This window comes from Hyperolius riggenbachi, chromosome 10 (assembly GCF_040937935.1).
Source record: "Hyperolius riggenbachi isolate aHypRig1 chromosome 10, aHypRig1.pri, whole genome shotgun sequence".
NCBI lineage: Eukaryota > Metazoa > Chordata > Amphibia > Anura > Hyperoliidae > Hyperolius > Hyperolius riggenbachi.
The window spans coordinates 284,656,721-284,681,437 of record NC_090655.1 but is presented as its reverse complement, the minus strand read 5'-3'; the positions used below and the strand labels follow the sequence as shown (position 1 = coordinate 284,681,437).

At 48.1% G+C, this 24,717-nt stretch overlaps 1 protein-coding gene across 1 annotated transcript in view; it reads left to right on the top strand.

Annotated features, from left to right (window-relative positions):
• The window catches only part of LOC137537263 (zinc finger protein 850-like), a 99,255-nt gene extending 74,946 nt beyond the window's left edge, over positions 1-24,309 (top strand). The window contains exons 6-12 of the mRNA XM_068259349.1: positions 4,646-4,765; positions 11,125-11,256; positions 11,344-11,467; positions 11,944-12,041; positions 12,148-12,276; positions 12,403-12,805; positions 22,560-24,309. Of these exons, the coding sequence (XP_068115450.1) occupies positions 4,646-4,765; positions 11,125-11,256; positions 11,344-11,467; positions 11,944-12,041; positions 12,148-12,276; positions 12,403-12,805; positions 22,560-23,713 (2,160 nt within the window). The 3' untranslated portion in view covers positions 23,714-24,309. The remainder of the gene's footprint in view (positions 1-4,645; positions 4,766-11,124; positions 11,257-11,343; positions 11,468-11,943; positions 12,042-12,147; positions 12,277-12,402; positions 12,806-22,559) is intronic.
• Positions 24,310-24,717: the final 408 nt, after the last annotated feature.

Here is a 24,717-nt window from a genome sequence, read left to right as displayed (position 1 = left end):
ATAAGTAACATTTTATATGAACTCACTATGCCCCTAGTGGAATACTTTGGGTGCCTTTTTTCTAAAATAGGGTCATTTGTTGGGTGTGTTTACTTTTTTTTTGGGGGGGGGGGTAAATTGTGAGCAACCCTGTAAAGCCTAAAGGTGCTCATTGGACTTTGGGCCCCTTTGCAAAAGGTGTCAAATATGTGGTATCGCCGTACTCAGGAGAAGTACTATAATGTGTTTTGGGGTGTCTTTGCACACATACCCATGCTGGGTGGGAGAAATATCTCTGTAAATGGACAATTTTGTGTGAAAACTTGAAAACAATTTGTCATTTACAGAGATATTTCTCACACACAGGATAGGTATGTGTGCCCCTCTGTGTCTCTCTCTGGGTCTCTCTTTGTGCCCCCTCTGTCTCTCTCTCTGTGCCCCCTCTGTCTCTCTCTCTGTGCCCCCTCTGTCTCTCTCTCTGTGCCCCCTCTGTCTCTCTCTTTGTGTCTCTCTCTGTGCCCCCTCGGTCTCTCTCTCTGTGCCCCCTCGGTCTCTCTCTCTGTGCCCCCTCTGTCTCTCTCTCTGTGCCCCCTCTGTCTCTCTCTCTGTGCCCCCTCTGTCTCTCTCTCTGTGCTACCTCTGTCTCTCTCTCTGTGCCACCTTTGTCTCTCTCTGTGCCACCTCTGTCTCTCTCTCTGTGCCCCCTCTGTCTCTCTCTGTGCCCCCTCTGTGTCTCTCTCTGTGCCCCCTCTGTCTCTCTCTCTCTGTGTCCCCTCTGTGTCTCTCTCTCTCTGTGTCCCCTCTGTGTCTCTCTCTGTGCCCCCTCTGTCTCTCTCTCTGTGCTACCTCTGTCTCTCTCTCTGTGCCACCTTTGTCTCTCTCTGTGCCACCTCTGTCTCTCTCTCTGTGCCCCCTCTGTCTCTCTCTGTGCCCCCTCTGTGTCTCTCTCTGTGCCCCCTCTGTCTCTCTCTCTCTGTGTCCCCTCTGTGTCTCTCTCTCTCTCTGTCCCCTCTGTGTCTCTCTGTGCCCCCTCTGTCTCTCTCTCTCTGTGCCCCCTCTGTCTCTCTCTCTCTCTGTGCCCCCTCTGTCTCTCTCTCTCTCTGTGCCCCCTCTGTCTCTCTCTCTCTCTCCTGTGCCCCCTCTGTCTCTCTCTCTCTCTGTGCCCCCTCTGTCTCTCTCTCTCTGTGTCCCCTCTGTGTCTCTCTGTGCCCCCTCTGTCTCTCTCTCTCTCTGTGCCCCCTCTGTCTCTCTCTCTCTCTGTGCCCCCTCTGTGTCTCTCTCTGTGCCCCCTCTGTGTCTCTCTCTGTGCCCCCTCTGTGTCTCTCTCTGTGCTCCCTCTGTGTCTCTCTCTCTGTGCCCCCTCTGTGTCTCTCTCTCTGTGCCCCCTCTGTGACTCCTCTGTGCCCCCTCTGTGACTCCTCTGTGTCTCTCTATGTGACCGCTCTGTGTCTCTCTCTGCCTGCTCTGTGACCGCTCTGTGCCCCCTCTGTCTCTCTATGTGATTGCTCTGTGCCCGCTCTGTCCCCCGAGCTGCGGCAGTGCTGGACATACCTTCCAGCAGGATTCCAGTGATGCCTGTCTATCCCCGTTGCTGCCAGGGATGAGCTGTGCATAAAATTAGGATGAAATCTGAATGAGATTTCATCCACTAATTAGTGCAGCTGAGCGGGTGGGCGAGGGGGGTTAAACTTACTCAGCAGCCTTCTTCTTTAAACCTTCCCACGGCGCCTCCCACGCTGCGTTCCAAGCCGCGGTCACGTGACTACAAACACTTCCTCCTTCTGGGTTGAAGGAGGAAGCGTAGTAGTCATGGGACACAGCTTGGAACACAGGATGGGAGGCGCCGTGTGACGGCTTAGCCAGAAGGCTGCTGGGTAAGGTTAAACCCCCCTACCCCTCCCGATCACACCCGCTCAGCTGCACCAAATTTTATCCGGAGCTTAGCATGCCTGCTGCTGCTTGTCCTGCCCGCACCGATTTCTCCTGGACTTTCTTCTAATCAGGGCTGCAAGTGGAGGATGTGAAGCTTTGTGCTTTTAGACAAAGTGCTTGCTGCGCGTTTTAAAAAAAATTGATGAAAATCGGCCCAGCGGGGCCTGAGCGGCGCCCTCCGGCGGTAATGGACGAGCTGAGCTTGTCATTACCGCCAAGGAGGTTAATTATATTACCGGTTATATAATCAAAGAACAAATGATTTACATTCAGAGACAATAGGAATTTCTGGTGCTTCACAGAACAAGTGTGCATTGTTAAAAGTTCCCCAGTGTTATTCACTATTGTGTCAAGTCTGTGAAATGTTTGCTATTTGTTAACCACCTGAGCGGTATGGACAAGCTCAGCCTGTCCATTACTGCTGCAGTGGATTGCTCAGCCTCTGGCGGGTCTTTTTAGACCAGGGGTCTCAAACTCGCGGCCCGCGGGCCATTTGCGGCCCTCGATACAATATTTTGTGGCCCTCGCTGGCAAAAGCTTCCTTATAGTTCGCTTCAGTGCTCCCAAGTAATCCGCCGCATCCCCGCCGCTAAACGAGGGTTGCAGAGCCCCCAAATCGCTCAGGGGGCAATCCGCCGGCATTTCCTGGAAGGGGCAGAGCTTTCAGCTTCAGCTCTGCCCCTCCTGACGTCAATCGCCGCACGGATCGCCGCCTCTCCTCGCCCCTCTCTGTGAAGGGAGAGTGAGAGGGGTGGGCAGAGGCGGCGATGCGCCGCGATTGTGAAATTCCTTATGCAGCCCAGCCTCATCCTGACTTTGCCTCCTGCGGCCCCCCAGGTAAATTGAGTTTGAGACCCCTGTTTTAGACCAATTTTCGGAGGGGGTGTAGCTAGCACTTGACTAGCTACATCACCCCTCCGATCGCCGCCGGACTGCTCTGATCCCCCTGATTGCCGCTGTTTTATACATACCCCCCCTGGAGCCCGCGCCGGCGCAGCCTCTCCATAGCCTCCAGGGGTCGTAATGGCGGCGATCGGAACTGCGCATAACGTCGGTGACGTCATGCCCGATCATTGCCATAGCAACGCCTGAAGCTATGGCGGAAGTCTTGGCCATCGCGGGATCGTGGCCAGGTAAATATCGCCTAGTGCTAGCTACACCAACAAAGACACATTTAAAAAAAAAAACGCCACCCGCGGTCGCATGGCTGCAATTAAACGAACGCCAGGGTGGTTAAAGGAGTTACCTATTGATATTGTGACCCCTTATGTAAGCTAGAATGCATTGTTTATATGAGTCTTTGCTATTGTGCATGTGAGTATAATCACAAACTAAGGCCAGGTAGCCAAACATACTACAATGTACACCATTGTGTAAAGAGACTCTGAAGTCTCTTAAAATTTAGCTTTATATATCATAAATGTGTGTAACATCATCCCCCTAACTAAAATGCCACATCCCCGCGGCTGGACACTAACTAAAGCCCCCCAAACCCCCCTCACCAAATCCACAACTTTCTTGCTTGTGGATTTTGCTGCCCTGTGCGCTTCCGTGTGAGGCAGAGCTTTCAGCTGCAGCTCTGCCTCACACTCGTCTATCAGCGCGTATCTCCGCCTCTCCCCCGCCCCTCTGAGTGAAGGAAGACTGAGAGGGGCAGGGAGAGGCGGCGATCCGGGCTGACAGACGCGCTGAGAGGCAGAGCTATGGGCTGCAGCTCTGCCTCACACTCGTCTATCAGCGTGTATCTCCGCCTCTCCCCCGCCCCTCTGAGTGAAGGAAGACTGAGAGGGGCAGGGAGAGGCGGCGATCCGGGCTGACAGACGCGCTGAGAGGCAGAGCTATGGGCTGCAGCTCTGCCTCACACTCGTCTATCAGCGTGTATCTCCGCCTCTCCCCCGCCCCTCTGAGTGAAGGAAGACTGAGAGGGGCGGGGAGAGGCGGCGATCCGGGCTGACAGACGCGCTGAGAGGCAGAGCTGCGGCTCATAGCTCTGCCTCTCACAGAAGCGCTGCCTGGATTGCCTCCCGGGGAGTTTGGGGGGGTTTAGTCAGTTTTCAGCCACGGGGATGCAGCGTTTTAGTTAGGGGGATGATGTTACACGCATTTATGAAATAAAAAGCTGAATTTTAAGAGACTTCAGAGTCTCTTTAAAGTAGAGAGGGTTGTTATTGTGTATGTAAATATAATGACAAACTAGGGTCATGTCGCCAAACATGTATGCCATTCTGATTGGTTGGTAGCCAAACACACTGAAATGTATAAACAGCTGGTTGGTCTGTAAAATCCTGAATTCACTGACTGTCTATATAGACCTTGTTTCAAATACATAAATCAGATGCATTTCCACCAATCTGAGTGTTGTGTGGTTCTGTATCTCCCAGCTGGAGAAAGAGTATTCACTACAGAGAGGGAATTGAATCCACTGGGTTGCAGATCTGGGATCTGCTAAATCATTATGCAGCTACCTCTGATGAGATTGAGCTATCAGTAACAGTGGGAGGTGGATGTGGGGAGAGAAGGCAGAGAGAGGACAGGACTGCAGCACGCTGTGAGTATAGTGCACAGGTAGCTATAAACCAGCTTATTATGCTTTCCTTCAATACTCTGCGTGGCCCCACCGCACACAAGTGACAGCAATGGGGAGTGCTGGGGGAAGGGGGGGATCCTGTATTGGTAGTTTCACCACTGACAACTGTACAGCCTAAATTATCTTCCCCTTTTTATGTATCAAAAGGCAGCAGCATCCTTCACAGATCACATGACCGCATTACTGAGGATGGAGGCGGAACAGAATCGCATGACCGAGAGGATATTCAACCTCACCCTGGCGATCATCTGTCTGCTGACTGGAGAGGTGAGGATGATTCTGGGAGGTCACATGACATAACTCTTATCTCTAGTAATATAACACACAGGTGACTGGAGAGGTGAGTAGGATTCTGGGAGGTCACATGACGTCACTCTTATCTCTAGTAATATAACACACAGGTGACTGGAGAGGTGAGGAGGATTCTGGGAGGTCACATGACGTCACTCTTATCTCTAGTAATATAACACACAGGTGACTGGAGAGGTGAGGGGGATTCTGGGAGGTCACATGACATCACTCTTATCTCTAGTAATATAACACACAGGTGACTGGAGAGGTGAGGGGGATTCTGGGAGGTCACATGACATCACTCTTATCTCTAGTAATATAACACAGGTGACTGGAGAGGTGAGGAGGAGTCTGGGTGTCTCTTATCACTAGTTATATAACACGCGGCCAGTTCTGGGCTGAGGTGGGGAAGACACTAGCCCCTGAGGGCGCACCCATGCCCCCTCCCTTCGAGTGCCCCCTTGCCTGGCTGATGCAGAGTCACAAGCAGAGGTTGTAGTGCTACTCCTCATCGCTCCAGGAACTCAGCCACATCACAGGCTTGCAGTAGCTCCTCTCTGTCTCCCTCTAGTGGCTTTTCTCATTATTTTTATTACCATTATTATTACCGTATATACTCGAGTATAAGCCGAGTTTTTGGGACAAAATAATTGTCCCAAAGGTGGGAGCCATGGCTTATACTCGAGTCCAAAAAAATAAAAAAACAGAGTGCCCCCGTCTTATACCCTGAGTGCCCCCTTTGCCAAATGCCGGGCAGAATCGTACTAACAGAATCTCAGCTCAGTGAGGTGATGTGTGAGATGTTCTGCCCCTCTCGCCGCCCTCCCCCTGCACCCCTGGGTTTTCAAGCTTCGCCCCAGCAGAGCAGAGTAGCAAAGTAGTAGTTTATCCGCAGCATGTCCGCCCCCCTCCGGCACACACGAGGCTCTATTAGCAGAGTGTACGGAGGAAGCTATCAGTCACCGCTCCTCGCCATTAGGAATCTCCTGCTTGCCTGTTCACTGCGCCTCGCCACTAGAGGGCATCATAGATAGTAGCCGGTGATAGGCAAGCAGGGGAATCCTAACGGGGAGGAGCGGTGAGTGAAAGCTTCCGCCGTACGCTCTGCTAATAGAGGCTGTGTGTGCCGGAGGGGGCAGACATGCTCCGGATAAACTACTACTTTGCTACTCTTAAAACGGAGGTAGGAGGCGCCCAGGTGGGTACTTGTGACTTACTTTAAGGGATTGACATATATACGTATAGCTGTTAAATGATTATACATGTACATAAAGGTAAGAGGAGATCCTACCTTAGTAAGTAGTCATTCACAGATTCAAAAGAAAATTACTTTATTGGGGCTCTTACCTTTTATGTACATGTATAATCATTTAACAGCTATACATATATATGTCAATCCCTTAAAGTAAGTCACGAGTACCCACCTGGGCGCCTCCTACCTCCGTTTTATGCTGAATCTCCTCTGGGACCACGGGACACCACCTTGGCAGGTGTTTTTTTCTAAGGAGCTTGCGACCACCTGAGTTACACCACCAGGCCGAGTGGGGATGGTACTTCCCTACATGCTACTTGAAGTGGTTGCCTTACATGCAACCCGGCTTTGTGAGTATATCTGAGTACTTGATACTGTGCTGATCCAATACGCTTGAGATAATACACAGTTTGGGCTCCCAGTTTCTTCCCGTTCCCCTTTTTTCTATCCCTTCAGTACTTTGCTACTCTGCTCCGTTGGTGGCCACCAGTGGGGAGCCATTTCATATAAATGAGGAGGTGGAGGTTTTAAATCAGATTCTTCCTCTGGAACTCCATCACTTTTGTCTTCTTCTTTGGGTTGATGGGCATGTGGTGCAGAAACTCTCCAGTACTGCCAGGCTATCATGTAGGCCCCTCACTGTTGGGAGAGCAGCAGGAGATCATCTGCATACAGCAGGAACTCCACCTCACGGTCATGCAGGAGGAAGCCTGGCACTGGGGAGGACTCCAGGGCTACAGCCAGTAGGTTAATGTAGATGTTAAAGAGTGTTGGGCTCAGACTGCAGCCCTGCCGACTCCTCGATGCTGTTTGAAGAACGCACTTCTCTTCCTGTCCACTTTCACACTGCATTGGTTCCCAGTATATGAACTCTTGATGACATCATAGGATTTTCCTCCTATTCCGCTCTCTTTAGGAAAAGGCCTGGGTGCCACACCAAGTCAAACACCTTTTTAAAATCCACAAAGCAAGCGTGTATTTTGCCACCTGACCCATTGACATGGGGCTTGATGAGGCTGTGCAGTGTGTAGATGTGGTTTGGATTGAACCCGGCTTGGCCTTTGCTGAGTACAGTATGTCCTACACTGTGAGGAAGGACCGGATCCTTTCATTATTGATGCTGTTAACGTGGACCTGAACTCTTGCACAGGACAGGAGGAAAACATAGAGAAATGCACTCTGTATGTATTTAGAGAGTTCAGCCTGTCTAATTCCCCCTCACCTGTGACTAACCTCCACTGTAATTTGATCTCTTCAGGTGTGTCAGCTCAGGAATCTCCTCTGCCATGGTGGAGTTGCTAATTTGTAAACACAGGATGTTAACCTTATGTCTGCTTAAATGAAAGCAGGAAGTAAACACACTGCAGATTTTTTTGCAGGATTTGTATCATCTGTAACAAAGGAATTGTTTTTCTTTAAAGGTTATGTTGTTGCATATCTTTTAGAGCAGAGAGGAAGTTCTGAGTTCAGGGCCGCTTTAAACAGTTTCCCCAGTGTGCTGCTGACACAGATTCCTCTGTAGTTTGCTGGATCATATCTGTCCCCATTCTTGTAGATGGGTGTTATGAGGCCTTCGCTCCAGGCCTGAGGAAAGGAGCCCGCACTCAGGATAAGGTTGAATAGCCTTGCGAGTGCCTCATGTATGTCTGGGGGGCTGTATTTGATCATCTCTGGCAGGATGCCATCGGTACCGCTGGCCTTCTTACATTTTACCAGCTTTATGCTTTCTCTTATTTCCTGCACCGTGATTGGTGCATCCAGGGGGTTTTGAAAGTCCTTGATTGTCTCCTCCATGTCCTTCAGTTTTGCGGCTATTTGTTTCTGTTCCAGAGTTTGGGCATTTTCTGGGATGTCTTTGTAGAGGTCCCTGAAGTAGTGGAGCCAGATGTGGCCATTTTGGATATGAAGAGGGCTATTCTGGGACTTTTTGCCGATATGGTTCCAGGACTCCCAGAATGAGTTGTCCTGGAGGGAGTCCTTCCGCTTTTTGAATTTTTGGGAGATGTGGCTGTGTTTTCCGCCTGAGGGTGTGTTTGTATTGTGTCTGTAGGTGGTTATGGGCTTCCCTTAGGTCCCGGTTGTCGGGGTCTCTGTGCTTTTGGTCAGCCCTTAGAGAATTACATAGAGCCTTGCATTCACTGTCAAAACAATTTTGGGACTGTTTATTTGTGGATCTCTTGAAGTTGGTCTGCTTGAGGCCAGTGAGTACTGCCATGTTATATAAGATGTTGCTGAAGTCCTTCACTGCATGGTTGACGCCTTGTTGGTTTGGTTCATTTGGATTGGTATGAAAGTTTGTCAACAGTTCTTGGATTTTGGCAGTGTTGGTCATGTTGGTGAATTTGATGGCAGACTCTTTGGGCCATTTGAAGGGTGGTGGCAGCTTGTAGAGACCGGTCTGGTGAGACTGCTGTGTGGTTGGTTTATCACTGGATTTCAGGTACAGCAGTAATGGGATGTGGTCTGACAGGTGTGTTTCAGGGGTGACTATGAGGGCCTTGATGGTTATGGGGTCTGTGTCTGTGACAGCATAATCTACCACACTGCTGCCTACGTGTGAGTTCATAGTGAATCTCCCAAGAGAGTCACCCCTGGTTCGCCCATTTATTATGTATAGGCCGAGGCTCTCACAAAGGTTCCACAGGGTGTTCCCACTTTTGTTTACTGTCTTGTCATAGGTGTTTCTTGCTGTCTGCATTGGTGTCTGGTAGTAGCTCTCTCCTCCAAGTATGTATGCGTTTCCCTCAGAGGTCAGATAGTCCTTCTCTGTGCCTGTTGTGGCCTGAGGTCTCCATAGATGAGCATCCTGCCCTGAGACTGGAAGTGGCTGGCTATCTTAACTGGGGAGGGGGCTACCTAATACTGAGGGCTGATCTGGCTATATAACATGGGGAGGGGCTGCCTAATACTGGGGGCTGATCTGGCTATATAACATGGGGAGGGGCTGCCTAATACTGGGGGTTTATCTTGCTTTCTACACTAGGCAAAGGGCTACCTAATACTACTGGCTCATCTGGCTATCTAAACTGGGGAGAAGGCTGCCTTATACTGGGGGCTGATCTGGCTATCTAACATTGGGTGGTAGGCTGCTTAATACTGGGGGCTTGCCTGGCTTTCTAAACTAGGCAAAGGACTACCTAATACTGCTGGCTCATCTGGCTATCTAAACTGGGGATGGGGCTGCCTTATACTGGGGGCTGATCTGGCTATATATCATGGGGAGGGGCTGCCTAATACTGGGGCTGATCTGGCTATATAACTGGGGGAGGGGCTGACAATACATTAATCAATTGTGCAATCTATGTAGAAGAAAGATGCATAATTTCAGTAAATGGTGAGCAGATCAAGCTGAAGAAATACTCTGCACAAAATCCCCCAGAGGAATAAATGCGTGTAAGGAACAGCACACCCTGCTGTAAAGGGAGAGGAAACAGACTGCGCAGCGGCCCAACAGGAAGTGAGGAAGTGTATACGGCCAAGGAAGGGAAGCTATAACTGAGTGCTGTAGTGACACCAGTGAGAGATAGGAGTCCGTCCAGGAGACACACCCACACCACTTCCGGCCAGGAGACACACCCCAAGCACTCCCTGCCAGGAGACACACCCCACCACTTCCTGCCAGGAGACACAGCTCCACCACTTCCTGCCAGGAGACACACCTCTACCACTTCCTGCCAGGAGACACACCCCCACCACTTCCTGCCAGGAGAGATCGGCAGGGGCAGCTGTTCCTTACAATTATTTATTTTTCTGGGTTTTTTTTCAACACAATTTTTTCTACTTGATATGCTCACTATTGCACGTACGCACATACATAAGCACCAGCACATTGGTTGCATTCATATGCATAATTATGCATCTTTTTTTTTTATACACAGATTGTGCAATTGATTGATTTATTGTCAGTATTTAGGCACTCACACTTTATGTCCTCCAAGAGTTACTCGGGTGAGCAGTGTTTATGCAACTATTTGTGAGTAGTTCACAGCCCACCCATTTAGAAACGGGCGCTAGGCCTTCGGCCGCAATCCTTCAACACCCTGCCTGCAATGGCCATGCTTGCACAGCTGCGGCACGCCCATACGATGTGTACAGGCACACACCCGCATTCCGCAACGTGTGCGCAATGCTGAGCACACACGCACGCACGCCCCCTGCACCCATCCTCTGCTGTCCCAGAGTCCACCTGTGAGCCGCGCATGCATGGCAAAATACACGGACACAGGAGGATGCAGGGACACGGGGGCTTTATTATGTAGGATATTGATTATATACCCCGCCTTTATGGCTCTGCTTAATTGTTTTTAATAATTCATGGTTTAATGATTGTATCTGTTGATTAATCTCGGTTTGGTGCGCAGATTTGAGGCTTAGCTTTTGTAGGTTTGACATGTGATTTTTATGCCGTTCATTCATCCTGGGTATAATTAGACAGCAGCAGAATCACTATAGTGGATGATGCTTGTCCATTGTGTATGATGTGGTTGTTTATACTGGGGGCTGATCTGGTTATATAACATGGGGAGGGGCTGCCTATTACTGGGGCTGATCTGGCTATCTAAAATGGGGAGGATGCTTAATACTGGGGCACATATGGCTACCTGTACCGGGGGGAGGGGCAACCTACTTAAAGGAAACTAAGCACCTATTTTATAAAAAATATATAACCTATACCTCCCCCTAAGGAAGGTTTATGAATGATGTATTGTGTGTATGAGGGGGTCAAGAACACACTGGACTCTTGGCCACTTTAAACTGCGGCCACACTGCAATGATGTCTTCAAGATGGACACCTTGATAGAGCCAAAGGAGACCCCACAAAGAGACATAATCTATGGACCTCCCTTAGGGGAAGGTTCATTTGTTTTAGTTTTTTTATGTTTTTTTCTTTTTTTCAATGAGGTTTCCTGTAATACAGGGGCTGCATCTGCTACCTACACTTGGAGGCACAACTAGAGGGGGAGCACTTTGGACTCCCCGCCTTGTGCTGGGGAACCTTGTCCTGGCCCTGCACACAGCTGACTGGAGAGGTGAGGGGGATTCGGAGAGATCATGTGACATTATGGTTGATGTTTCCATACAGAGTTTTCCTCCAGTGAAGTCTGGTGATCATGTGACCATCACGGTGCCCCCATCCCACTCCCTGATATCTGAGGGACACAACAAGAAGATTCTGGAAATCACCAGGAAGATGATGGAGCTGCTGACAGGAGAGGTGAGCGGTGCTGGGAATTATGGGACATTATCCAGTAACAGCAAGGGGTGTGTGTCTGGGTGTTAACTGTATCATTGTGTATGTTAGGTTTCTATAAGGTGTCTGGATGTCACTGTCTGTTTCTCCATGCAGGAGCAGCAGTATATAGAAGGACACCAGGACCTCTACAAGGACGCCATGATGGAGAATCAGCCGCCCCTCACATCACCGGGTAAGAGGAGACTTTCATGTCTTGTACAGGAGGGTGCAGACCTAGATCCCCTCCATCATTTGATAAACACATGGAGACATTGTACAGGTGACATTCCATTTATTTCTGTAATTCTACTTAAAAGATGAAACTAATATATGAAATAGGAACCCTTTGCGGGTGTTTTGGATTTATTTGGATGAATTAGCTGATTAGACTCTGACACTTTGAGCCGAGAATATTGAACAGTTTTTCAATATTCTAATGGTCTGAGATTTTGATTTTAGAGTTTTCATAAGCTGTAAGCTATAATAATAATCAATAATCAAAATTTGTAACAATAAAAGGCTTGAAATATATTTCTTTGCATGTAATGAGTCTATTGCATATATTAGTTTCACCTTTTAAGTTGGATTACTAAAATAAATGGCGTTTTGCATGAAATTCTAATTTTTTTGAGTTTCACCTGTATTCAGTCGATGTGGTGTTTCCTGCAGATGGATCCAGTAACAGAAACCCACCAGAGAGATGTACAGGTCCTCTTTATTCCCAGGATTGTCAACAGGAAGATCACACCATCCCCCACCATTATCAGGTAGGTGGGACTGAGGGTCCCCGGAGACCCTAAACCATGACACATTCTTTCTTCCTTTGCTGTTATCTGTGTTCACATTATATATTATCTCACTTTGTGCACTTAGGGTGGAGAACTTGTACATGGAAGTGCTGTGGTTAAAGAGGAAGAAGAGACATATGTGAGGAGTGATCCGCAGTCTGTGGAGGTGGGTGACATGATGGGGACAAGTAAAGAGGAAGAAGAAGAGACGTATGTGAGGAGTAATCAGCAGTCTACAGAGGAGGGTGACATGATGAGGACAGCTAAAGAGGAAGAAGAAGAGACGTATGTGAGGAGTGATCAGCAGTCTATGGAGGAGGGTGACATGATGGGGACAAGTAAAGAGGAAGAAGAAGAGACGTATGTGAGGAGTAATCAGCAGTCTACAGAGGAGGGTGACATGATGAGGACAGCTAAAGAGGAAGAAGAGACGTATATGAGGAGTGATCAGCAGTCTGTGGAGGAGGGTGACATGATGAGGACAATTAAAGAGGAAGAAGAAGAGACATATGTGAGGAGTGATCAGCAGTCTATGGAGGAGGGAGACATGATGGGGACAATTAAAGAGGAAGAACAAGAGACATATGTGAGGAGTGATCAGCAGTCTATGGAGGAGGGTGTCATGATGGTGACAATTAAAGAGGAAGAAGAGACGTATGTAAGGAGTGATCAGCAGTCTATGGAGGAGGGTGACCTGATGAGGACAATTAAAGAGGAGGACAATGTTACAGAGGGCAGAGCAGGTGAGTAATCGGCATTGAATATAGAATAATGTGTATCTGTATTGCTGTTATGACTTTCGCTGATCACAGACTGGCCATATTAGGGGTTATACTATGTGCTTATGTTAGATTTTTGCCATCTATAACTATCATTCATGACTGTATTGGGTGACCGCTTACTAACAATAGCAGTAAAGACTGCTGGGGAAGAGAAAGGTCTCTTTACTCTCTCACACTGGGCTGCCCTCTTTTCCTCTGACACTTAAGCAGTGGCCGCTTGCTAGTGTCAGCAGCACTGATTACCTAATAAAGTGTTACGTTTCTGCTAATCAGTTCCAGTGATGATGCCCATATGTCATTGTTCAGCCACCTTTGTGCGATCCCTGGTTGCTTAGCAACCAAAAGAGGAAGAAAGCGCTCCTATAGGGCATTAATCCTCTTTATTCATAAGTTGCAGTTACACAGGTTTCAAATGGAACCCGTGTGTCCAGAGCCGCCCACGTCTGCTGCCCTTCCGCCCCACGGTCTGGCTGGGACCTGGGATTGCCATGGTGTCTCTCTGGTGTCTGGCTCCAGGAGGTGCTGGAGAAGCAGGGGGCGTGTCCACTGTGCGTCAGTGTTATGTCACTACCAGTTTCGGCAATACCACGCCTTCTTCAGGTGACGTAGTGACTGTTGGGCGCTGGCTATGTAGTTTCTGTCTGAGACTACTTAGCATAAGGGGCGGGGAGATGCCAGCGTGCTGTTATGGCAAATGTTATCGTACTGTAATAGAAACGCTGGCAGCCCTTTCCACACTTACAGATATAAAAAACAATTGAGAGTGGCTGTTACTTAAAAACGTATGACTACATACATATAAATAACTGAATAAGATTATTAAACAGAAATAATTCATAAAACCATCAAATAATTCATTAAGCTGAAATTAATCATAATAATAAAAAATAATCATAACATAGTAATAATCATAAACACATTCCGCCCACTCAGTATAGATTCCCCCAGAATAGGTACCTTAGTATAGGTAGCCAGCTATAGGTCCCCCCCAGTATAGGTAGCTAGGCATAGGTGAGCCAGTATAGTAGCCCCCGGTATAGGTTAGCCAGGTAGGTGCCTCCAGTGCAGGTAGCCAATACAGTTGCCCCCAGTATAGGTTAGATAGGCAGGCGTCCCCGGTATAAGTTAGATAGGTAGGTGCCCCCAGTACAGGTTAGCTAGGTGGGTGCCTCTAATATAGGTAGCCAGAATAGTTGCCCCCAGCATAGGTTAGATAGGTAGATGCCCCCAGTATAGGTTAGTTAGGTAGGTGCCTCCAATATAGGTAGCCAGTACAGTTGTCACCTGTATAGGCTAGCTAGGTAGGTAGGTGCCCCCAATACAGGTTAGATAAGTTAATGCTCCCACTATAGGTTAGATAGGTAGGTGCCCCCCAGTATAGGTTAGGTAGGTGCCCCCCAGTATAGGTTAGGTAGGTGCCCCCCAGTATAGGTTAGATTAGGTAGCTGCCCCTCAGTATAGGTTAGATTAGGTAGGTGCCCCCCAGTATAGGTTAGATAGGTAGGTGCCCCCCAGTATAGGTTAGATAGGTAGGTGCCCCCCAGGATAGGTTAGATAGGTAGGTGCCCCCCCAGTATAGGTTAGATAGGTAGCTGCCCCCAGTATAGGTTAGATAGCTGCCCCCCAGTATAGGTTAATTAGGTAGCTGCCCCCCAGTATAGGTTAGATTAGGTAGGTGCCCCCCAGGATAGGTTAGATAGGTAGGTGCCCCCCCCCCAGTATAGGTTAGATTAGGTAGCTGCCCCCCCCAGTATAGGTTAGATTAGGTAGCTGCCCCCCAGTATAGGTTAGATAGGTAGGTGCCCCCCAGGATAGGTTAGATCGGTAGCTGCCCCCCAGTATAGGTTAGATTAGGTAGGTGCCCCCTCAGTATAGGTTAGATTAGGTAGGTGCCCCCCAGGATAGGTTAGATAGGTAGGTGCCCCCCAGGATAGGTAGGTGCCCCCCCAGTATAGGTTAGATTAGGTAGCTACCCCCTCAGTATAGGTTAGATTAGGTAGCTGCCCCCTCAGTATAGGTTAGATTAGGTAGCTGCCCCCTCAGTATAGGTTAGATTAGGTAGCTGCCCCCTCAGTATAAGTTAGATTAGGTAACTGCCCCCTCAGTATAGGTTAGATTAGGTAGCTGCCCCCCAGTATAGGTTAGATTAGGTAGCTGCCCCCTCAGTATAGGTTAGATTAGGTAGGTGCCCCCTCAGTATAGGTTAGATTAGGTAGCTGCCTCCCAGTATAGGTTAGATTAGGTAGGTGCCCCCCAGTATAGGTTAGATTAGGTAGGTGCCCCCCAGTATAGGTTAGATTAGGTAGCTGCCCCCTCAGTATAAGTTAGATTAGGTAACTGCCCCCTCAGTATAGGTTAGATTAGGTAGCTGCCCCCCAGTATAGGTTAGATTAGGTAGCTGCCCCCTCAGTATAAATTAGATTAGGTAACTGCCCCCTCAGTATAGGTTAGATTAGGTAGCTGCCCCCCAGTATAGGTTAGATTAGGTAGGTGCCCCCTCAGTATAGGTTAGATTAGGTAGCTGCCTCCCAGTATAGGTTAGATTAGGTAGGTGCCCCCCAGTATAGGTTAGATTAGGTAGGTGCCCCCCAGTATAGGTTAGATAGGTAGGTGCCCCCCAGGATAGGTTAGATAGGTAGCTGCCCCCCAGTATAGGTTAGATTAGGTAGCTGCCCCCCAGTATAGGTTAGATTAGGTAGGTGCCCCCCAGTATAGGTAGCTGCCCCCCAGTATTGGTTAGATAGGTAGGTGCCCCCTCAGTATAGGTTAGATTAGGTAGGTGCCCCCCCCAGTATAGGTTAGATTAGATAGGTGTAATCTATGACACTTAAAAACCCCGAGATATCTATAGAAAAAACCCTCAAAGTAGTTAAAAACTTCGGGGATCATTCAAATTATAAAATAAATATAGAAAAAACCTCGGCGCTTAATTTAAACTGCAGTAGCGAGACTAAAAAGAAAATTAGGGAAAAATTTAAAATACAATGGTACAATGACAGTATTAAATACTTGGGGATACACATATGTAGTGAAACCCGGAATCTCTTTGATAGAAACTTGGGTAAAGAACTGGAAATCTGCACTAATTCCCTAAAACAATGGGATATACATAGCTTTAACACCTTAGGCAGAATAGATATAATAAAAATGAATTTACTACCTAGGATACTGTTTAAACTACAAAGTATCCCAGTAGAAATTCCCAAAAACTGGTTTTCTGCGCTACACACGCTTTTCTCAAAGTATATTTGGAGAAATAAAGCAGTAAGAATATCATATAAAAAAATGACAATGGACAAAAAAAAGGGGGGATTAGCAGCGCCGGACCTGTATAAATACCATCAAGCTATATTATTGGGTAGATTGTTGGAGTGGAGGCAAGGGAGAGAGGATAAGATATGGATTATGATGGAATATGAGAGTGTGAATATGAAAGATGTACTGTCATGGGATAAAACAAAAATCAGGGAAGCAGCAAAAACAACAGACCACCCATTTATTACCCCCTCGCTGAAAGCAATTCTGGACTATATTAAAATAAATATTGCAGACCCCCCACCTCTAATGTTAATCGAGAACAACTCAGAATTTGCACCAGCAAGAGAAGTAGGATGGCTAAAAAAGAATAAATTAGAGGAAGATACGCGAATAGTTAATTTAGTTCAGGGAAGAAGGCCTGCCACTGAGTTCGGAAGGTTACAAATACAAAGTTTCCTTGAAAGACAAAAATTAAAGGGGGGAGAGATACGAGACCAACTGAACAAATTAGAAATTTTGTTTATAGAAAAAACAGTCCCACAGAAGATGCTGTCTCGGTTATATGACCATCTGGGAGTAAAGGAGGCTGAACGAAATACTAGCTGGTTCCGGGAAAAATGGGAAACGGAGTGGGGAGAAAAATTAGACGATTCAGAGTGGGAAAAGATTATTTCATATATTTGGCTACCTAAGAATACTAGCATTCAGTTATTACAATTTAAAATAGTGTCTCAATGGTATTTAACGCCTGAGAAACTCTTTCAAAGGAAATTAAAAGAAAATAATATATGCTGGAAATGTGATACAGGGATGGGGAACCTATCTCATATGCTATGGCATTGCCCAACAATACGATCTTTTTGGTCAGATATACAGATATTTATAAGGAAATATGTTCTCCCAGATGGTGATGTAAATGAGAGAGTAGTAATGTTCGGACTGAGCCAAAAAGGGGAAAACAAGATGGTGGAAACGCTATTTCATATCCTCTCATTGGCAGCCAAAACTATTATAATAAAGAACTGGAAATCCACTGACAAACTCTCAAAAAAAGAATGGATGAATCTATCATCTTATTTGCTACAGATAGAAGCAGGGGAGGAAGGAGAATTGGAAGGTGAGCCACAGAAAAATTTTCAGATGGCCAGAAAGCTGTGGGAGGAGGCAAGGAGGAGAGAGGAGGAGAGAGGATGAGAGAAGAAGAAAGAGAGAAGATTAGGGAATAGCAAGGAGGGGAGGAAAGGAGAGGTGTAGAGCCCGGGAGCGGTAGATGAGTGGATGTTCAGAGGTGATAATGGCCCGGAAATAGTTAGAGTTGACAGATTGGATATATGCTGGAATGGGTGGAGAAAGGAAGGGAGAGAATGGGTAGAGAGGACGAGAACGGATGTAACTTATGGAAGGGGAGTGCGTGTGTCCAGAAGTTTGATTGGAACTTGGCATACATAATTTTTTTAAAACTTAAAATGTGAGGGATGGACTTGGTGAGAGGGGTAGCTAGGCCACTGGCCTCTTTATGTCCCTCGCTCCTTTCTGCTCCCTCATTGGGGTTTGACTTTTTGTGTTAAAATTATAATTTACATAAAGGTATATACAGATGTACATATTTGTGAAGCAATAAAATGTCAAACGATGATGCAAAATAAAACCCACCATAAGAGGGCTCCGGTGAAGCGCAGCTAATCTAGTTGGGTATAGTACAATTTTGTACGCTGAGTTTGAAAAAAAAAAAAAAAAAAAAAAAAAGATTAGATAGGTGCCCCCCAGTATAGGTTAGATTAGGTAGGTGCCCCCCAGGATAGGTTAGATAGGTAGCTGCCCCCGTATAGGTTAGATTAGGTAGCTGCCCCAATATAGGTTAGGTAGCTGCCCCCCATGATGGAGGGGGGAGTCGCAGCCGCGGGGAGGGCAGCCCGACCTCTCCCCGGGCCGCCCTCCGTGCGATCTCCCCTCCGACTGCAGAGTAATGCGCAGGGAAGCGCTATAAAGACTACTCACCTCCCTGGTTCCAAGCGCTGCGCTCTCGCCGCCAGTCTCCTCTCTCTGCAGTGCATAGACACTGATACACACACACGCTGCTTCCTGTTTAGCCGGAAGCAGTGTGTGTGTGTATCAGTGTCTATGCACTCACTTCAGAGAGAGGAGACTGGCGGCGAGAGAGCAGCGCTTGGAACCAGGGAGGTGAGTAGTCTTTATAGCGCTTCCCTGCGCATTACTCTGCAGTCGGAGGGGAGATAGCACGGAGGGCAGCCGGGGGAGAGGGAGGGAGCGGTCGGGCCCCTCCATCATAGCGCCCCCCTCTCAGCAGCGCTCAGTGCGGCTGCACGGGTCGCACGGCTGTAGAAATGGCCATGGCTCAGAGTGACATCGGGCTGTCATTGAAATGTAGGCAATAATTGGGCTATAATGTATGTGTGCGGCCACGCCCAGGACATGATGCGCTAATTAGGGCTATAGAATCTAGTTACTTCCCGATCAGCATAGTGCCCTAGTGTGCTCTGCATTCAGGCTGCTAACTTATACAGGAATGGATAAATGCAGAGCTAGTAATATTGATAATATGATACAATAGATGAGTAATAAAGGTGTGGTGCTATGGTACCTGCCTGGTAGCCTGTGCAGCAACTGCCCTACTGTGTGTCCCATATCTGCAACCAGGGAGGCTATCTATGGGGAATTGCCCTCATCTCAGCTCTCCCTGTGTGTCCCGTATCTGCAACCAGGGAGCCTGTCTATGGGGAATTACCCTCATCTCAGCTCTCCCTGTGTGTCCCGTATCTGCAACCAGGGAGGCTGTCTATGGGGAATTACCCTCATCTCAGCTCTCCCTGTGTGTCCCGTATCTGCAACCAGGGAGGCTATCTATAGGGAATTACCCTCATCTCAGCTCTCCCTGTGTGTCCCGTATCTGCAACCAGGGAGGCTGTCTATGGGGAATTACCTGCATCTCAGCTCTCCCTGTGTGTCCCGTATCTGCAACCAGGGAGGCTGTCTATGGGGAATCACCCTCATCTCAGCTCTCCCTGTGTGTCCCGTATCTGCAACCAGGGAGGCTGTCTATGGGGAATTACCCTCATCTCAGCTCTCCCCGTGTGTCCCGTATCTGCAACCAAGGAGGCTGTCTATGGGGAATTGCCCTCATCTCAGCTCTCCCCGTGTGTCCCGTATCTGCAACCAGGGAGGCTATCTATGGGGAATTACCCTCATCTCAACTCTCCCTGTGTGTCTGACACAGCTGAGGTGCATGGCCTTATACCCAGAGGTGGAGCATCGTGATGTCATCCACCTGTGAGTACGCAGAACTGCGTTTAAACATCTGGAAGTACGGCTATGCAGCGATACAGCCTTGGAAGAAACAGCCACCAGTGTGAAACTCCTGTCAGACTTGCTTTAGGGCCCTGTCCCCACTGCCTGACTCCTCCCATCACCTCAGTATGTCAGGCTTGCTTTAGTGACCTGCACCCACTGCCTGTCTCCTCCCATCACCTCGGTATGTCAGGCTTGCTTTAGTGCCCTGCACCCACTGCCTGACTCCTCCCATCACCTCGGTATGTCAGGCTTGCTTTAGGGCCCTGTCCCCACTGCCTGACTCCTCCCATCACCTCAGTATGTCAGGCTTGCTTTAGTGCCCTGCACCCACTGCCTGTCTCCTCCCATCACCTCGGTATGTCGGGCTTGCTTTAGTGCCCTGCACCCACTGCCTGACTCCTCCCATCACCTCAGTATGTCAGGCTTGCTTTACTACCCTGCACCCACTGCCTGACTCCTCCCATCACCTCAGTATGCCAGGCTTGCTTTAAGGCCATGTCCCCACTGCCTGACTCCTTCCATCACCTCAGTATGTCAGGCTTGTTTATAGTTCCCTGCACCCACTGCCTGACTCCTCCCATCACCTCGGTATGTCAGGCTTGCTTTAGTTCCCTGCACCCACTACCTGACTCCTCCCATCACCTCGGTATGTCAGGCTTGCTTTACTGCCCTGCACCCACTGCCTGACTCCTCCCATCACCTCAGTATGTCAGGCTTGCTTTACTACACTGTCCCCACTGCCTGACTCCTCCCATCACCTCAGAATGTCAGGCTTGCTTTAGTGCCCTGCACCCACTGCCTTACTCCTCCCATCACCTCAGTAGGTCAGGCATGCTTTAGTGCCCTTCACCCACTGCCTGACTCCTTCCATCACCTCAGTATGTCAGGCTTGCTTTATTGCCCTGCACCTACTGCCTGACTCCTCCCATCACCCACTGCCTGACTCCTCCCATCACCTCAGTATGTCAGGCTTGCTTTACTACCCTGCACCCACTGCCTGACTCCTCCCATCACCTCAGTATGTCAGTCTTGCTTTAGTGCCCTGCACCCACTGCCTGACTCCTCCCATCACCTCAGTATGTCAGGCTTGCTTTAGTGCCCTTCACCCATTGCCTGACTCCCCCCATCACCTCGGAATGTCAGGCTTGCTTTAGTGCCCTGCACCCACTGCCTGACTCCTCCCATCACCTCAGTATGTCAGTCTTGCTTTAGTGCCCTGCACCCACTGCCTGACTCCTCCCATCACCTCAGTATGTCAGACTTGCTTTACTACCCTGCACCCACTGCCTGACTCTTCCCATCACCTCAGTATGTCAGACTTGCTTTAGTGCCCTGCACCCACTGCCTGACTCCTCCCATCACCTCAGTATGTCAGGCTTGCTTTAGTGCCCTGCACCCACTGCCTGACTCCTCCCATCACCTCAGTATGTCAGGCTTTGCCTTCACATTGCAAAGCAACAGATTTGACATCAGCAGTGTCAGATGTTTTTCAATCTCTTTCTGCGGCTGTGGCGGATCATGGACTCCGCTGAAAAGTTCTTGTTCCTGTCCAGGAATGCTTCTGTAATACAGCATTTATAATTGCTCTGCCAACCAGCTACTGGGGCAGAGGAGGAAGCAGTAAGTCTCGGTTCTCACGAAGCCTGAAACTAGTGAATGGACATGTCAGCAGGTCCTGTGCTAAGCATGTTCTGACTAGTGATGGCCGGCAGTTCACATTGGTGGACAGTTCACAGGAAACATTTGCCGTTCGTATTTACCGCAAAGCTTATGTGAAGTTTGTGTTCTCCCCGTACTTTAACATCAAGGGCGTAACAATAGGAGATGCAGCCCCTGCACCCTTCGGGGCTGCTCAGGGCCGTTTTGAGGAGGCAGGAGGAGTCGCAGCATGAGGGGAAAGCAGTGCACATTGGCGTGGAGGGAGGACAGCCCCCCCCCACCTTGGGCTCTCCCTTCAGCGCGCACCCATCCTGCATCAATCACTGGCAGCAGCAGCACATACCTTCTTCCACCGCCGAGGTCTCCGATCGATCTCTAAGTGCTTCACGATACTTCCTGCTGAAACAGGAAGTAGCATGAAGAACTTAGAGATCAGAGACCTCCGTGTTGGATGAATGTATGTGTCCTGCCTGCCGCCGCCAGTGATTGATGCTGGAGGGGAGCGCACTGATGGGAGAGTCTGAGATGAGGGAGGGGGGACTTCCCATCAGTGTTAAACAGAGACGCCCCTGTTTAGCACATAGCCATATTTTGACCTTTCAATTCAGGTAAGACAGGACAGCCAATTAAGTAATTTTACCATACAGGCCACACCCTCCATAACAGAAATGAATCTGGCAGCCATTTTACAGTCAGACTGGAGTCAGTGTAGTGGCTGTGTCACTGTTACAGCCCATCTCTGTGCTTATATAGAGTGAATGAGTGGCCGTGTTGTACTGAAAAAATTGTGTCACCTGACCTCGTCACACAAAGCCTTTCACATCACTGTTGAGCTTGTAACACAAGCAGCATATTTTGTGACTGCAGTGTATTTTAAAAATTAGGTAGGTCTATGCCTAATATTTAAAGGCTCTGCTACAGTGGCTATACTGTATATATAGGAGTATATATGTATATGTATTTCTTGCTATAAGTACATATAGGTCTGTTGTCACAGGAGTAACACATTGCTTCCATTGTCTCATCAAGCTCTACAATTTACTGCTTTCCATGTAAGGCCAATGCTTTAGCTGTAAGGAGGGTCAATGAGTCGCAAATAACTGACTTGTATGCAAATATCATGCAAATTGTATGCAGCTAATCACATTTTTCAGGAAATTCATTTCATTGCCCAAATTCCAAGGTACAGAAAATATGCATGCAAGGCAAAGTTACGTGATTGGCTGCCTGTAATGTGCACAACCTTCTGCAGTTCTCTGTCAGGCTGATAACTAGCGATGGTCAGTGACATGCCAGTAACTCTGAGATGGTGAATATGATAGTGTAATTATATGTAGAGATACACAGATTCTGCATCTGCCCCATTTCCAATCTGCATTATCTTTGCATCAACTTAGAATTATCAGCAGCTCACTGACCCTCCCTAATGATAATTGCTCCTCCCCTCAGAGTTCTCTAACAGGAAGTGATGATGTTTCTCTATTTGCAGGGCGGAGTCCCGGCATCAGGAACCTCTCAGAGACTCGTCTCTCTGTATCCACAGACTGTACAACGGATGATGATGTCACTGGACAAGAGTCTCCTGCAGATATCCTGGTCACCCCAAATATTCCCCCAGGATCCCCTCACCTGTCTAACCCTGAGGGGCCTCATACCCAGCACAGCTCTCCCCGTGCTGGAGGGTCTCATTCCTGTTCCATATGTGGGAAATGTTTTATGGGGAAATCACAGCTTGTCATCCATACAAGATCTCACACTGGTGAGAAGCCCTATTCGTGTGCTGAGTGTGGGAAATGTTTTGTGCACAAAGGACACCTTTTAACACATGAGAGATCTCACACTGGCGAGAAGCCCTATTTATGTTCTGAGTGTGGGAAATGTTTTCGAGATACAGCCAGCCTTGCCAAACATGCGATATCTCACACTGGTGAGAAACCCTATTCATGCGTTCAGTGTGGGAAATGTTTTGGACTGAAGGGAAACCTTATCAGACATGAGAGATATCACACTGGTGAGAAGCCCTATTCATGTGCTGAGTGTGGGAAATGTTTTGGGCAGAAATCACAGCTTTCAATACATGAGAGATCTCACACTGGCGAGAAGCCTTATTCATGTTTTGAGTGTGGGAAATGTTTTCGAGATAAAGGAAGTCTTGTCCAACATGAGAGAGCTCACACTGGCGAGAAGCCCTATTCATGTGCTGAGTGTGGGAAATGTTTTAGGCAGAAAGGAAACCTTCTCCAACATAAGAAATCTCACACTGGTGAAAAGTCTTATTCATGTGATGAATGTGGGAAATTTTTTGTTCGGAAATCAGAGCTTGTCATACATGAGAGGTCACACACTGGTGAGAAGTTCTATACATGCGTTGAGTGTGGGAAGTGTTTTGGGTGGAAATCAAACCTTTTAAAGCATGAGAGATTACACACTGGTGAAAAGTCTTACTCATGTGCTGAATGTGGGAAATATTTTGTTTGGAAATCAGAGCTTGTCAGGCATGAGAGATCACACACTGGTGAGAAGCCCTATTCATGTGCTGAGTGTGGGAAATATTTTGGACTGAAAGGAAACCTTGTCAAACATAAGAGATCTCACACTGGTGAGAAGCCCTATTTAAATGCTGAGTGTGGGAAATGTTTTTAGTGCAAATCTCTGCTTGTGAGGTATTTGTGTTAAGTGTGGGAATTACAGCATTCTCTGAATCTCTTATTTTTCAGGGGGCCTCTGTAGAAATCCATTATCTTGATGTTAATCTTGTGGGAAATTCATCTTCAGGTTCAGTGTCATCCTCTACCTATCACAAGCCCTGCAGTGGGGATTCTATGCTGAGGGCCAATAGCTGTCCTCCTCTCCACACTATGCTGCCAGTCCCAGTAGGGTAATTTATCAGGGCACGTCACAGCTGCTCTCATGATGACGCTTTGTGTACAGAGATGACGCTGTGGGATCCGCCTACATGGATGAGGCTATCCTTATTGAAAGATGGGCAGAGTGAGGAAACTGGCCCTGGAGAGAAACAGGGAACAAGGGTTGTGCAATGTCCCTGGGATGTGTGATAACCCAATACAGAGGGCGCTGTATTCATCACAACTGCTAGTTTGGAGTACAATTGTATTTTTTCTCTATAGCAGCACTACAGGCTGATGAAGTCATCCACACTGTCTCGCTAAAGGTGTAAGATTTGCCAGGAGATGGGCGCCCACCTTGAGGAGCATTCTCTCTCCCAGCGTGATCTCTTCCAGCCCCCCTACCACCCTCCCCCCCCCCCCCTCCCCACACACACACACACAAATTGTTGGTGAACCCTTTAAGTTACTTGCTTTTTGCCTCCTAGTGTTGTGGCCTATTTATGGGTGTCATATTTATATTATTACTATTGTTTCTCACAGAGGTTCTTTCCTTTTTCTTATGTGATTACTTGTTTTTAGATTCATATTTTTGGGGGATGCTCCCTTTCTCTTTTATTTTGGCCTCTCCCCCTCCCCCCCCCCCCTCTTTTCCTTTGGGCGTGTCCCTCATGTTGTTCAGAGGTGGGAGGAGTATTGTGTATATAAGTGTTACCTGTCACTAAAACGTTTTTTTCTGTGAGCATTCTGATCTCTTTGTGCAAACAATTGGATCTATTGATATCTAATGTCTATGGGCTG